The 14,048-nt window shown below is 48.7% G+C and overlaps 1 protein-coding gene across 1 annotated transcript in view; it reads right to left on the bottom strand.

Annotated features, from left to right (window-relative positions):
• Positions 1-14,048, bottom strand: part of LOC309403934 (phosphofurin acidic cluster sorting protein 2-like) — a gene marked incomplete at both ends in the record, with an annotated part of 70,089 nt that overhangs the window by 17,812 nt on the left and 38,229 nt on the right. Inside the window, one exon of the mRNA XM_081998234.1 lies at positions 3,887-3,974. Within this exon, the coding sequence (XP_081854360.1) occupies positions 3,887-3,974 (88 nt within the window). The remainder of the gene's footprint in view (positions 1-3,886; positions 3,975-14,048) is intronic.

The raw sequence follows: 14,048 nt of genomic DNA, 5'->3' as shown, positions 1-14,048 counted from the left end.
AGCAGGAGAGTGCAAAGACGACAGAACTGAACTCCTCTCAGAGGTGCACAGGGGCAGAGTAAGAGGCAAATGAGGATGAGCTGGAACATGGGAAATTACCATTAGATGTTGGGATTTTTTTTTTTTTTTCTCTATGAGTGCAGTCAAACCTTGGGACAGGACACAGGAAGACTGAGGACTCTCCATCCCTTGAGAAATTCAAATCTCAACTGGACATGGCCTTGAGCACCTGATGTAGCTCAGCTGTTCTGCAATTCAAGTAATGTCAGGCAAGACCAATTTCTCATCAGAATAGTTGAGTATCACCATCAGTACTACAGAAAAACTTAATATCAGACTGTTACAGTGAAGATCACAGATGACAAAGACTGTCAAGGAAGGGAAAAGCAATAGGGAGAGGTTGAGGTCACAGATCTTCACTATCTAATAGACTGAGAACATACAGGAGCTTTTACTACTATACAGAGGTGTATGATCCCCAGGTCTGATTTGCAAGGTACAATCCCCAGTTTCAGGTATAAATCTGTCCTGAGGAGTCTTGTTTTAAACACAAGGTTGAGGCTAGGAGAGCATACCAAACCTGGAAAAGGAGAGAGAACTAACATAGTATGGGAGACCAGGCCAAGGCAGACAACAAAGCAGAATTCAAGCTAAAGGTGCACTATGGAAGAGAATAGCCCATTAAATATCATCAGCAAATTTATTTAGGGGGTAGCTGGGATTGCTCAGGCAGGAGTGGAAAATCCTACAAGTGGTTGCAAAAAGATTAGAAACAAAGCATGAGAGAGGTGTAGATAGAAAACTCTGCATGTACCTTCCATGCATAGCAAGGAGCAAAAAAATCAAGTTCCTGCAGCGAGCAGGGCCTGGACAGCAGGCAGGCCTGGCAAAGGCAAATGAGCTTCTGAGCCTGGCCTATTTTGTAGTACACATTCTGGTCTGCTATGTAGGGGCTGCCAGCATCATCCCTCTACAGCAGCATCAAGGGTTGAACCTGAGTCACCAACCACATCCTGCAAGCAGCTGCAGGAGGATCTGCATCCCTCCCACAGCACCTGTCACATGAGCTAAAAGTTCTGGGAGTGCTGGGCCTTGTTTCCTGTTTTCTTTGTTTGTTTCCTCTACTCACGGCTCAAAACTGGGTGTTTCTGAATTATAGTAATTCAGAAGGAGAGGGAGCACCACATTTCCCTTCACACCATAGTCAGTTACGATGCCAAGACAGATATATCTGCACCTTTATGGAGCTCAGCCAGGCACATCTGAATCTCTTAATGCCATACTGAACAATACAGAGAATAAAATGCTCTATGACATCTCCAGTCTGCTAAAGCAAATAACAAGGGATAAAGGTTTAAAAACCACTCAAGTGATATAAGAGTAAGTCCCCTTTTTCACAGGAGTTCAGACTTTATCTCACTAGAAGCCAGTCAACATTAAATATTCAATCAATTCCAGGAAATGGGTATGCTCTGTAGACAATGAAAGCTCCCTCAGTCCTTTGACAGAGGTCTTTTCAGATGAAGGAGCAGATAACAGCACATGCCACACTTGGAAGCTGTCGTCTAAGACCAGAAGGGCATGATCACTGTGAGAATGAGATCGGACGTTCTAGACAGGCTTACGTTGTCCTTCTGGTCATGTACATTCATTGAGTGGACTGTCTTCAGCGCTGGGGCTGTTGTCTTGGTGCTAGCCCCACTCAGGCAGGGTCAGAGCTTTGCTTCCATGCAACCTGCCTTTCAGAGCAGCAACTTCCTGACAGGCAAATTCCTTAACCCAACAAAGCTACTACTGAAATGAGAAAATATAGCTCCCTTTCCACTAGTCCCCAGCTGTCCTCTTGGGAACTTGCAGGTCCTCCACAAATGACATGCATTGACTGTTTCCATCCAAAAGATGGAGATGGCAACACCTGCTGGGCAGCCTTCAAACAGCTTCTTGCTAGTGTGACTCATCTGTTACCTAGGAGAGGAGCAGGAGGGATGGATCCATCTGAGGCCATTCTGTAGGCAGGCTGCACTGAAGCTGCCTACAGCTTCCATCTGCCTTCCAGGAAGGCTCAGCAGTCCCCAACCCTGCCAAGGCGGCTGGTCAGGCAGGTGGAAGGAGCCTGGGGAGGCACACAAATACACCCTACTCCCACAATGAGTGTCGAGCCATGGGGTAATGTGGCCACGCAGAGAGGAGGTGACCATGTTTAGATTAACACCCTGAATGCAGCCTCCATTCCCTGACAGGGAAAGGAGCCCTGTAGTGAAGAGCCCTTGTGGCTTCAAACAGTCACTGCTGAGCCTTGTTAATTTATTTTGCCAACAGGATGCAAGGTTGGCCTGGGGCAGGGATGGGTGTGATCCGTTTGAAAGAGCTGGAGTCCCACTGTGCAGCCTCTTCCACAGTCTTGCATTTGCAGTATATGAGAGAGGGGGCAGCGGAGGACATACATGCTCAGCACATGGCAGCCCTAGCATAACAGGGCTGCATAGCATCCCAAGGTTCCCCAGTCCAGAGAAGCATGGACATCTTGGGCTGACAGTGCAGGAGATAAAAGGAGTGAGGGACCAGCCTAGCCCTCCCAGCCACGTGGGATCCACAACCCCCAGCTGGCTCCCAGCCTCCCAGTCCTGTGCTGCTGGCACCTGTGGCCCAGCGTTGATTGCTCCCACATTTCCAGGGGCCAGGCAGCTCTCTCCTGCCCAGTTTTTTCCTTGCTAAAGCCTGCACCAAAGGGACACAGGTCTCAGGGGTCCTGGGGCTGAGAGCCCAGTGCTTTCAAGCACTCCTGAATGGCACCATACACACAGTGAGGGAAAGGCCAGCAAAGTGGGACACTGACCAACAGTGTGTGGACCACAGCATCCTCCTGCTGTCTTCACTGCAGGCCCTGGGTTTCACACATTTCGCTTTCAGTTCCTTCTGTGATAGTGAATCAGGTCTGCCACGAAGGCAAATGCCAGCTTCCAGAGCTCCACTAATACTGCAGCTTCCAGCATTAATCCAGGATTTAAATCCTAATGTGTGCAGCACAAAGAGTTCCATGGCAGTGCAAAGCTGCTGAGCTCCTGCCCCACAGTGTTTTCAATGGGATCAGCAGCTTTTCTGCCAGCTGACAAGAATGAAGGACACCAGCACCCCATCTGAGTTAGGGGAGCTGTGGCAAGGATAGCATACTCAAGAGGCATCTTGCTTCCATGCTGTCCTTTGTCAGGCAGAAAGGATGTGCCTGCACCCACAGGGACCCATCTCTTCACCACCAGCTGCAGAGAGGGAGGGGGGAGGATCACACATACCAGGATGCAGCAACCCTCTCCCCTCAGTGAAAAAGATCCTCTCCCTTCTGCCTGGTTCAGAGTAGAGGCACCAGGCCTAGCAGGGATGCACAGAGAAAGGGAGGGGACAGCAGAGGCAGCAGTGAGATTACACAGGGTGCAAATGTCAGAAGTCATGCAGAGAGCTGCTGATCCCTTGCACCCTTCCCTTCCCACCCTTCACTCCCCAGGAAGGGGATCTGGATGGAGGCCACTGCCAGAAACCATCCAGCGCTGAGGCTGTCTAAAGGGTCAGGAACAGTGGGGTAGGGGATGCCCCACACCTTGCAGCTTGAGAGGAGGGCTTTGGCTGAGGCAGGAGAAGGGAAGCAAGACGCACTCTGTCCCAGTGCAGAGGCCTAGCCAAATTCATCCCTGATACAAACGAGCACCAGGCAGCTGGCTGCTGTCCCTGGGGCACCGTTCCCACCAGCCTGAGAGCCAAAATCTCCCCAAGGCTGCTAACTGAGACAGAAGCAAGGGGTTTGCACAAGACAAGGGACATGCAGACCAGCACTTCACAGAGAGCACAAGGATGGGCTTGCTGCCATCAGGCAGCAGCAAGGAGAGGAGCCTACCTGAATCTTCACAGCGATAAGCACAGAGCTCAGCTCTTTGTCCAGCTCTTTCAGCACTGTGAGTTTCTTCAGGCGCAGACTGCAGAGCCTGTAAGACAGAGAGAATGGGACACATTCAGGCACCACCATCCCTGGGGCCCTGCCACATGGTACCCGGTGCTCGGAAGACAGGCTGGATGCTTGGCCCAGCTGCAGGCACAAGCTTGGCTGAGGAACACTGGCATTCACACGCCACCGAGACAGCCCATTAGGGAAAAAAGGAAAGAAGGAAAATTAACAGAGCTAAAGCAGGCTTAAGGGATTAGCATGCAACAGGAAGTCCAACAGCAGGCCATGTGGTAAAGAGAACCCTTCCCAAGTAGGGCTGTTGCCAGCTCTGCTTAAATCTACCTTGGCCACAGTGCTGTTTATTTATAAACCAAAGCACTTAAATCCACTCTTATCCTGGACTTAGTTAAGGCAAATGTTCCCATGCAGACATCACAACTTATCTCTTCTCTTGTGCAGTACCACCCAGAGCTGACTTGGGAAGCTGGGAGGCAGCAGCCCTGCAGGAAGTCTCATACAGTACAGCCACCCTAACAACCTCAAATCCTAGGGACTCAGCATGGTAAGTGGCACTTGCAGGAAAATGCCATGAAAGAGCCTGAGGCTGAGTGAGAAGAGCTACTTTTGCTGCTCGAAGGATTAGTCAGTGGCTGTGAGACAGCCAGACAACCTGACCTCCTGCCTAGGAGCCTGCAGCAGGACTCCCACAGAGACTACTTGTGAGGAACTATGTGTCAGGGAGCACAGAGGAGACACCTTTTTACAACAAGCAGCACTGGCACTCTCACATTTTGCAAACTAGCCCCTATGCTCCACACTCAATGTCTGCATTGCTGCAACCAGTGGTACCCAGGACTTTTGTAGATACCAGTATGCTGTACCCGAGATCTAGGCCACCCTTCCTGGAGAACAGATGGGCCACTATCAAATACCTTTCTGTCTGACACATTGTGCTCTCTGAGGGCCAAAGCTACTCCTCCCTGCCTTTTTTTTTTTTTTTTTTTTTTAAGAAAAAACCCCAGAACTACCCTTGCTATGCTAATGTACAGCAACAGTGTAGAACAGCTTAGAGGTGGAACAATACGGGAAAGGGAAGGACAGACAGCCATATTGCAAGGACAGGTTTAAGGCTTAGCAAGCACTTAACTCCTATGATGTACCTGCCCTCCCTGCTAGAATGATTTTAGCTTGTGCAGAAGGTTTGCTGGACTGTGACTGCAACCCTGCTGCTCTGTCCTTTGTGTGTGGATAGCAGGGCATAGTGGAGACCAGAAGTCAGGAAGCTGGGAGTGCAGGCAAGCTCTGCCCACCTCTTTGCCAGATAGCCTGAAATCCTTCAGCCAAAGCCCAGGGCTATAGCCCCTTGTACCCTGTGCACCCCAGCACTACAATCCATGATCCCATCTCTGTCCGTCCTTCCCCTCTGAGTCTCTGCTTGTAGGAAGAGAGAAATCTTATCATCTAAGGCAGGGTTCTTGCTCCCCAGAAATACTTAGGCGAGGTTAGGAGTGAGGTGTGGGGAGTATGGCCAAAGGCAAGGCAGCCACCTCTAGGGCAGGGAGAGCAGGACTGAGTGCTAGCCAGAAAGATGGGGTACAGCAACTACACCAGATGTACTAAGGAAAAGCTTGCAAAGAGGCTAAGCTTAGCTAACACCATCACTAACCAGTGCTAACTTTGACTGTCCCTAGTCCCTAGACAAGCCACAGAGAGGAATGAGGCTTGAATGTGTAAACCAAGGACAGAACATCTACTCAAATTTTCCATACAGCACTGATCTAGTCATTATAGTTACCTGCATGGAAAAGTTATCCCCAAAAGATTAAAAATTCCATAAAGATAACCAGTCTTAATTTGAGGACATTGAAATATTATAATTCTACCTGGCGGTTGTTCCCACTGTAAAAACATGCTCCTTATCCAAACTCATCCACTCATTAGCTCTTCATGCTCCTCTCTGAGGCACTCAGGAGTCCTGTCAGTACCTGGTATTTTTTCTCAGGGAAGAGTACATGCATACTGATCAGCTCTGCCCAGCTGGGCAGCTCTTTTATCTCTGATAAGGCACTTTAAAGATTCTTTCTTCTCTTTCTACCTCTCTCCAGTTTTCAAGATCTCTTTTACACAGTGTGAGATCCTGTACTCTGCCCCTGGTCCTTGCCATACCACATGCCAAAACCCAATACCCAAACCAGAGATGGTTACCCTCTTGCACCCTTTGCTTTTCCCCCTTGCAGCATTCCAAGATGTCACTAGCTCAGGTATAGCTTGTACCCTGCAACTCCAACTGCTTCCTAAAAAAGTGCTTTCTAAAATACTTCCACCCTTCCCACAAGGATTAGCACACATGTTCTGGAGTCTAAATGTACTTATTTGCACAAGAGCAGACAGTTTTTAAAAGGGTGCTCCCTAGCAGCTTGGCTGTCCCTGATGACCCTCTTTTCATCTGTTACTTAACCAATCCCTGCATCACCCAGATTTGTGTCACCACTAGGTGTTTAGCGCCAGTACTGGACAGCAGTGGGTCTCACACTAATCCCTGCAGATCTCTACAGGACAGGATTTATCCACAGTGGTCAGAATGATATGCCTCTCTGAACACTTCAGTCAAATCCCATGGTGACTACCCCATGGTCTTGCCCAGAACTGATCACCGTGTGATCCCCCCAAGTCACTGAATGTTTTGGTAGCTAAGTTATAAATCTGGATCTACTTGCTCATATAATTAAACAGGTAAGTAGCAACTGCTATTGAGCTGTGGAACTACTGCAAGGACTTCCTCCATATTGAGTTGTGGTGAACATGACTGTGTAACACTGATAGCAACATGACTGACAGCAACAAGGAAAATGAGCTCCAAACAGGACAGTCGGACAGCATCCTGGAACTCCAGTACTGGTTGTTTACTGGTGAGAAGGACTCATCATTTCCTGGTATTATCTTCAAAAATGCTGCCTTCTTTCCATCACTAACTGGGATGGTCAGTCAGACAAAAAACCCCTTTCCTGATCATGGCATTTTAAACATGCAACAAAATAAAGCAGCTCCTACTTTTCACTCACTCCACTCTACCTCATTCTTGAACCTGGTACCAAGCAGGAGCATACACCCCACCACCGCTGCTGGCTGAGGAGGTAACAAACAGGAGTACATGTATACATACATACATTCACACACCCATCACTGCCACCACTCCCAGCTAAGATCATGGTAACAAAAAAGGAACACACACATACACACACAAACACATGCATCCCAACAGCACAACCTCTGGCTAAGGAGCATATGTATGTGTGCACCAACACACATGCACACTGGCACACTCTCACTCACCTTAGCTAAGCAAGCACTGACTTTCAAAGTTGAGATTCTGAACTGCAAGCAAGTAGATCAAAAGAAGAGAGGGTGCTGGGGGAAGAGGGAAAGGAGCAAAGCTAGGAACTCATCGAGTTAACTGTCTGATAGCATTAAAACCTCAAAGGTGAAATTTTCTAGAGTATGTTCTTAGACACTGAAGTCATACTTTTAAAACACCCCAAAGCATGATTCTAGATACATTTTTCCTTTTTTTTTTTTTTTTTTCCACTCCAGGTTGCAGCTTCCCAGCTGTTTCCTGCCTCTCTAGTTAAATGGCGAATTTGGAGTTTTTGCTCTGAAGTCTGATGAAACACTTATAACACTGTCACCAACCTGGCCTGTGAATTCATCTTGAAAAGCAAAGCTCCTATAACACATGCATTTTGTGAAATTCAGTGCCAGCAGCAAAGCACTGGCTCCAGCTGTTGTTCGCAAATTCATCCAAGCTCCTGTCCCAACAGGTGACTGCTGCTCACAGATGACATATACAGCGACTAGTTTTACTGTTTCATTTCAAGGCCAATGTTTCAGTGAATGCCACACACCTCTAAAGCCTCTGATGCCAGAGGAATACAAACCAGGGGTACAGTTCCTACAGCTGGCAGAGAGGGAAAGAAAACAGGATGAAAATATATCTGTGCACAGTACAAGATGAGCAGATTAGCGCCTGTGCTTTGCCGGTAAACCTCAGAGCAACTAGTAAAGAGAGGAAAACAATTTTGACCTACCTACAGCCTCAGCAAAAAGATTTGGGAGTACACCATACGCAGCAGGGGAGCAGCAGCTTTAGAAGCATCCTGCAAAATTGGAGCTGCACAACTACCCAAAACTTACCTAGAAACTGGCAAAGGTGCCTGGCAGAGAAGCAGCTTGAGTTCTGTCTAAACAAGGAACCTCAGACATCTCTTTCTGCACAGGACACAGGCATTGAGGAGGCAGAAGTGTCAAGGAGCACTTCTACTGGGATCACACATGGAAGGTGAAGGCTAGAGTGTAAAGTGAGGCAGCAAAGAGGGTTCTTTGAATGGTACATCTGGCCACTAACAGGATAGAAAACCTTAAATAGGTCTCACACTCCTGAGCAGACACGGTACATTTTTTCTGCTGGCACCCTGGGCTGTTCAGTGCTTGGCTTACTGGCCACTGGTGAATGGCAGCTCATTTTCCGGGCAGGATTATTTTCCTGAACATTTGCACCGATTTCTTCAAGCAGCAGCAGCCAGGCTCTCTGGGTTCTGCCTGTAGCTCCCACGACACCTACAAATGTTGGAGCACATCCACCTTTGCCAGCACTGGCCCTGTATGTGTCCTTGTCCATACTACCACCCTTATTAGCTGCACAGTTGTGGGCTAAGCCTTCAATAGCAGCAGTTTAGCAGCCCCTCAATATTCTTCCTGATTTTGACAGCTCAGAGATGTTCAGTGGGGCTCACAAGGTACGGGACACTCCTGCACCCTTGCTCAATTGCTGTGCAGCACCTATTTCCTGAAAAGCTTCCCACTAGAGGGCAGAAGGCAGCCAGCCAGGACCAGACACCCCGGGCGATGGGGATGCTCTGCAGCTCGCCCTGCAGACTGGCTAGTCTCATAAGAGCACTTTGTAAAAGCAGATTTAACCCCTCTGATCAGAGGGGTGTCCAGTCCTACAGCTCACCTCTGATAGTGGTCAAAGCAGGTGCCAAGGGAAGAGCATACAAAGGGGGTGCAAGCAGTGAGATACTGCCCATAATGCACTCTCAGCCACAGCTTTCTCAAGTGAAGATACTCCCTAAGTGATATGTATGCACAAAACACCACTGGTGCACGCAGAGGGGCAGAGAGACCTACTCCGCTTTCAGAAACTAGTCCCTGTTGCCAGCAAACAGGAGTGATGATCTGGGACAGCAGCAGGTTCTTCATCAGGCTCTGCAGCTCAGGCATCAGGACAGGTAGGTGGGCCAGTTACATGCTTTAAGATGAACCAGGATGAAAGCTGACATCAGCCTGCTTTGAGAGCCTCCACAAGGGAAACTGTGACAGAGCACTCAAGGCTTGCTAACACACTCTTACCTCTCTGGCCTCCAGCAACTGCAACTGCTGCAGCCTGGGAAAGGTAAGTAAAGCAAGCTGCACTGAAGTGGTATACAGAGGCCAAAGGCCATGACAGCACCCTCCTGGCATCCCCTAGGAAAGAGCTAGGGCCAGAGCCACCAAATGCCTGCTGTGTATCAGGTCCCCCAGCTGAGCTACGAAAGGTGGTGTGCAGCACAACAGCCCTGGTGCTGACCAGCAATCCTCTCCTTGCCATGGGAGAGGCATTTTGGCTTCCCAGAATCCTGGCAGACAGCAGCTTCTAGCAATAGCACACGTCTGCCCGGTTACTGGATCCAGAGCAGACTTCTGTTACTGCAAATTGCGGTATGTTAGACTGATCCCAAAGGAAATCCCAGAGCATGAGGGACAGGAAGACAAAACTCCCCAGGTTGCTATGTCCCTTCATTTCCTGTAAAGCATTTCACAGTTTATGGCTCTGTCCTCCTTAGGAAATCTGGCGTGTTTTCCAATGTGATTATTCCTGGTCTCCTCCATCATCCCAACTCCTTCCAAGTGCCTCTAGACAAAGCAAACCCAAGTCCAAAGTTCAGACATTCCAGAGGACCAGCTGACACTCTTCTTCCTTTTGTCTCTGAGGTTATAACAGCAAAGGAACATAAAGCCTGTGCTGAGAATGGGTTCCTTCTGCCCACAGCAGCAAGTTGGCTGCAATATGCAGGAGGATAACAGAGGGCAAAGGCATGCTGGGAACAGCAAAGAATGACAGTGTACACATTACCAAGAGCAAGATGGCATCCTCAGTAAGGACAAATGGGAGACAAAGGGAAGAAAACAGCATCCTGCAAGTTGATATGTCCACCCCCCCTTGTCTTCATGGCTGGCTGCTTGCAGCTGCCCAGAGTCTTCCTCACAGCCTTGCATCCTGGTTAGCACATGCCCCCTGGGATGGACATTCAAGACAGACTGCAGCCTCTTTTCAAAGAGGCCAGTGCAGGCCCTGCCAGTGCAGCACATTAAATGGGATCTCAGCACCACTGTATTCAGTTGGAGCACCTCATTTTTCCTTTTTTCCTATTCTCACAGGAGAGAAAGCCCACCCTAACAGGCTCTGCTGTTCTCATCTGACTGGGCAGTTCATTCTTAACTGCATTAAACATCACTATCTCACTGTGTATGTACAGTTATGAGGCATGCTCTTCTCTGATCAGCCCTTGGAAGAGTGCCTAACTATTTAATCTCTTGGCAGATAATCTCAGAACAGCTCTGTTTGGTCAGCAACTTGCCCTTGAGCTTGCTGCACCCAGGTGCTCTATTGAACACACTCAGAAGCGGTTTTCCCACTGCAGGGACCACGCATGGGTCTGCCCAGGAGCTCCGACTGCCACCTGGAGGCCTCCTGGGAATAGACCGCTCTCGCATCACAAGCTCTTATCACTCCTCTGTGTTCAGATATATATTTCATAGTATTGCAATACCACTGAGACAGCACAGCCACTCACAACAGATGCACAGGAAAGAGCAGGTCACACCCCAAAGAGATACAACAGTTAGGACAAGGCATAGCAGACATACCAGGCTGGGTCAAATGCACCTACAAGATAGGGGCTAAGAACATCAATAGATCATGTGCATGTCTCAGCCAGAAGCATTAGCTACTAGTGATCACCAGCAATAGCTATCAGAGCTGCTTGCTACCTGTGTGAAAGCAGCCAGGTGTGAGGAAGGATCAAGCACAGCCAGGTAATGGATTCACTGATTTTGTCGGGAAGACACAAGATTCACTCAGCATTACAGAAGAGATCTGTTGGATTTACCCAGGAGAATATAAAAATATTCTTTCTAAATATCTAACACGATGTGCAAAATCATTCCCAGGGCTTTCAAAACTGGTATTTGATAGCTGTAGCCAAACTGTAGCCAAAATTCTTCTTGGATCAGCCGCTGTTTCCTTCACAGGGTTTTAAGAGGTTATGCTTTTGAAACATCCTTGTTAGAAGAGATCAGCCAAGATGCATTTTTGAGTGTACATCAGGCCTAAACACAGGGAGTCACATGAGGAGAGGCAGATAGACCAGTGCTGTGCTCAGGGTGCATAGTACTTTTATTCACAAAAAGCTACACCTACTACAGGCTTTGAGCTGCTGTTGTGCCGCCAAAACGTTAACATGCAGGCAGTGCACATGGAAGACAATCTGAACTACTCATAACATTGCATTTCTAATGAAAGAATGGCTGTTCGGGACAGGAGATAATGTTGAGATCCCTCTGCTTGTTTGCTGCCCATGGCATAGTGAGGAAGGGTAGGCTGTTCCAAGCGGGATGGCAATAAAGCAGAGGCATGAGGATGCATGGCTTCTTCAGTGCCATTGCAGAGGTATTCCAAATCAACATAGAGCAGGCCTGGCTGCAGTGGAAAAACAGGTCTCTCATAAATGCTTGGCCAAGGCCATACACAAAATCAGGGAGTATTCCCTGTTTTCCAGCATCCCCACCAAGCACAGACAGCAGTGACACTCTCAACCCAGCGAAGCTGCCCAGGATTCCCACTGGTCAAGCCTGCAGCCAGCTGCTCCAGAGCACATGTGCTTTCCTTCTCGAGGCTGCTGAGCTGTCCTCTGAGGTTTGGACATGCCTCATCACATGGGCAAGTGTATGCCAGCATGTCTCCAAGCAAATTGCTTTTAAACGAGGCAAGTGTTGCTTTCTCAAACCAATGTAAATGCAATAGCGGAGGCAAGTAAAAAAAAAAGCCTTTATGATGAAACGCTCCCTTCCTATTCCCAGGCAGATTTCTCTAAGCACAGCTGTCCTTTGCAGGCTCCACAGTGTCCTGGTTTTGGCTGGGATAGAGTTAATTTTCTTCCTAGTAGTTGGTATAGTGCTGTGTTTTGGATTTAGCATGAGAATAATGTTGATAACACACTGATGTTTTAGTTATTGCTAAGTAATGATTATGTTAGTCAAGGACTCAGGGAGGGGGCACAGCCAGGACAGCTGACCCAAACTGGCCAAAGGGGTATTCCATGCCATATGACATCATACTCGCTATATAAGCTGGGGGAGTTGGTCGGGTGCATCACGGCTCAGGAACTGGCTGGGCATCAGCCAGTGTGTGGTGAGCAATTGTACTGTACATCACTTATTTTGTATATTCTTTTATCATTATTATTACTGTTGTTTTTGGTTTTGTTATTATTTTATCTTCCCTTGCTGTCCTATTAAACTGTCTTTATCTCAACTTACAAGTTCTACCTTTTTTTTCCAATTCTCCTCCCCGTTCCACCAGTGGGGGCAGGAGGAATGAGCGAATGGCTTCATGGAGCTTAGTTGCCATCTGGGGTTAAACCATGACACATAGCTATGGACAGCTCCACAGTTTTGGACTCAGCAATACAGGTAGCCTTGAAAAGAAATGGACCACTCTGGCCTACTAGCTGTTTGTGTTGTGGACTTGTGTCTAGGACACAAGTGCTTGCTGCTATGCTCATTTCCAGGATGGTTCAGTGTGGGACACTGTACACAGCAAAGAGAGAGTTAAACTCAATATGTAACCTGATGCCACCTCTTGACTGCTTCCTCCTGAGAAATGCCACCTCCTGACTCATCCCTGCTGTGGACTGAGAGATCTCACCTGCTTTGCCAGCCTGGAGAGCAAATCACACACAAGACATGCATCCTTCCTACCCTGATCTCAGGGTTCATTCCTGCCAGCATAGCTAGTCCCACTGGGGGAGGAAAGAGCAGCTGCTACTGTGGCGCCACGCCTACCCAGCATCACAAACTCCCAAGAAGGATTAGCGCTAGCGCTGCCTGCATATGCAGCCAGTACAGAACCTGGGCAACAGGAAACAAACCACTACAGCCTGTCAGCATTGGCAGGGCTATTCCTGCCCCTCCTTCCTAGCAAGCCTTCTCTCTCTAGACAGAATTCAATACAGAGCTCTGCCCAGCAGAGTGTATGAACTACCAGGGACTGAACCTACCAGTACAGACAATTAAGGCAGGTACCACTGTTCACTGAGGCAAGCTATAGCCTTCTGCACATCACCTTTCCTCTCGGCTGTTAAACAATTTCTTTCTGAGCCAAGCCACTCCAGGGAAGAGCTGCTCCATCTCTGATGGCACTGGCACAACCTTAGACCCAGCACAGCTATCAGGCAGGCTGCTACTGTTTTATCACAGCTTTACGCCTGCCTGTAAAGCTGCACTAAATGCCTCCCTCAGTGCTTTGTGCTCAGGTCCACCTCTGCAACATCAGGCTCTCTAGGAGCAGGCATTGAGAAGCATGGACAGGCTGCCCTGCAAAGGTAGAGCAGCCTGAGCTCCAGCGGGAACAGAGGAAAGGCAGTTTTCCCTGGAGGACCTCTCCAGGCAAAGCTCGCAGGCAACTGCTGTCTGCAGTCATTCATGCTCACTGGCACCACAAGATTTCCCAATAGGCTGCCACACTGCCCAGCAGGCACAGTCCCTGCTCTCAAAGGCAATGCAACTTGGGCTCAGCAGTGTCAGACAGTTAATCACAGACTGACAGGGCCCTGGGGCTAAGACGAAGCAGATGACACTCCATGCACCTGGAGCTGCTCACTTCCAGCTGCTGTCCCAGTGGAACAGGACATTCTTTCCAAGGATCACTGTGCTCATCCAGCATCTCAGCAAGCTGTAAGCAGAGACAGGAGCTATCAGGACAGACATTTTGTCTACCAAAAGGGTCCATGAAAAACTT

The sequence above is a fragment of the Phaethon aethereus genome, assembly GCF_964289735.1.
Source record: "Phaethon aethereus genome assembly, chromosome: 3".
NCBI classification, from domain to species: domain Eukaryota; kingdom Metazoa; phylum Chordata; class Aves; order Phaethontiformes; family Phaethontidae; genus Phaethon; species Phaethon aethereus.
The sequence above is the reverse complement of the archived record's forward strand: the minus strand, read 5'-3'. Positions and strand labels throughout refer to the sequence as shown.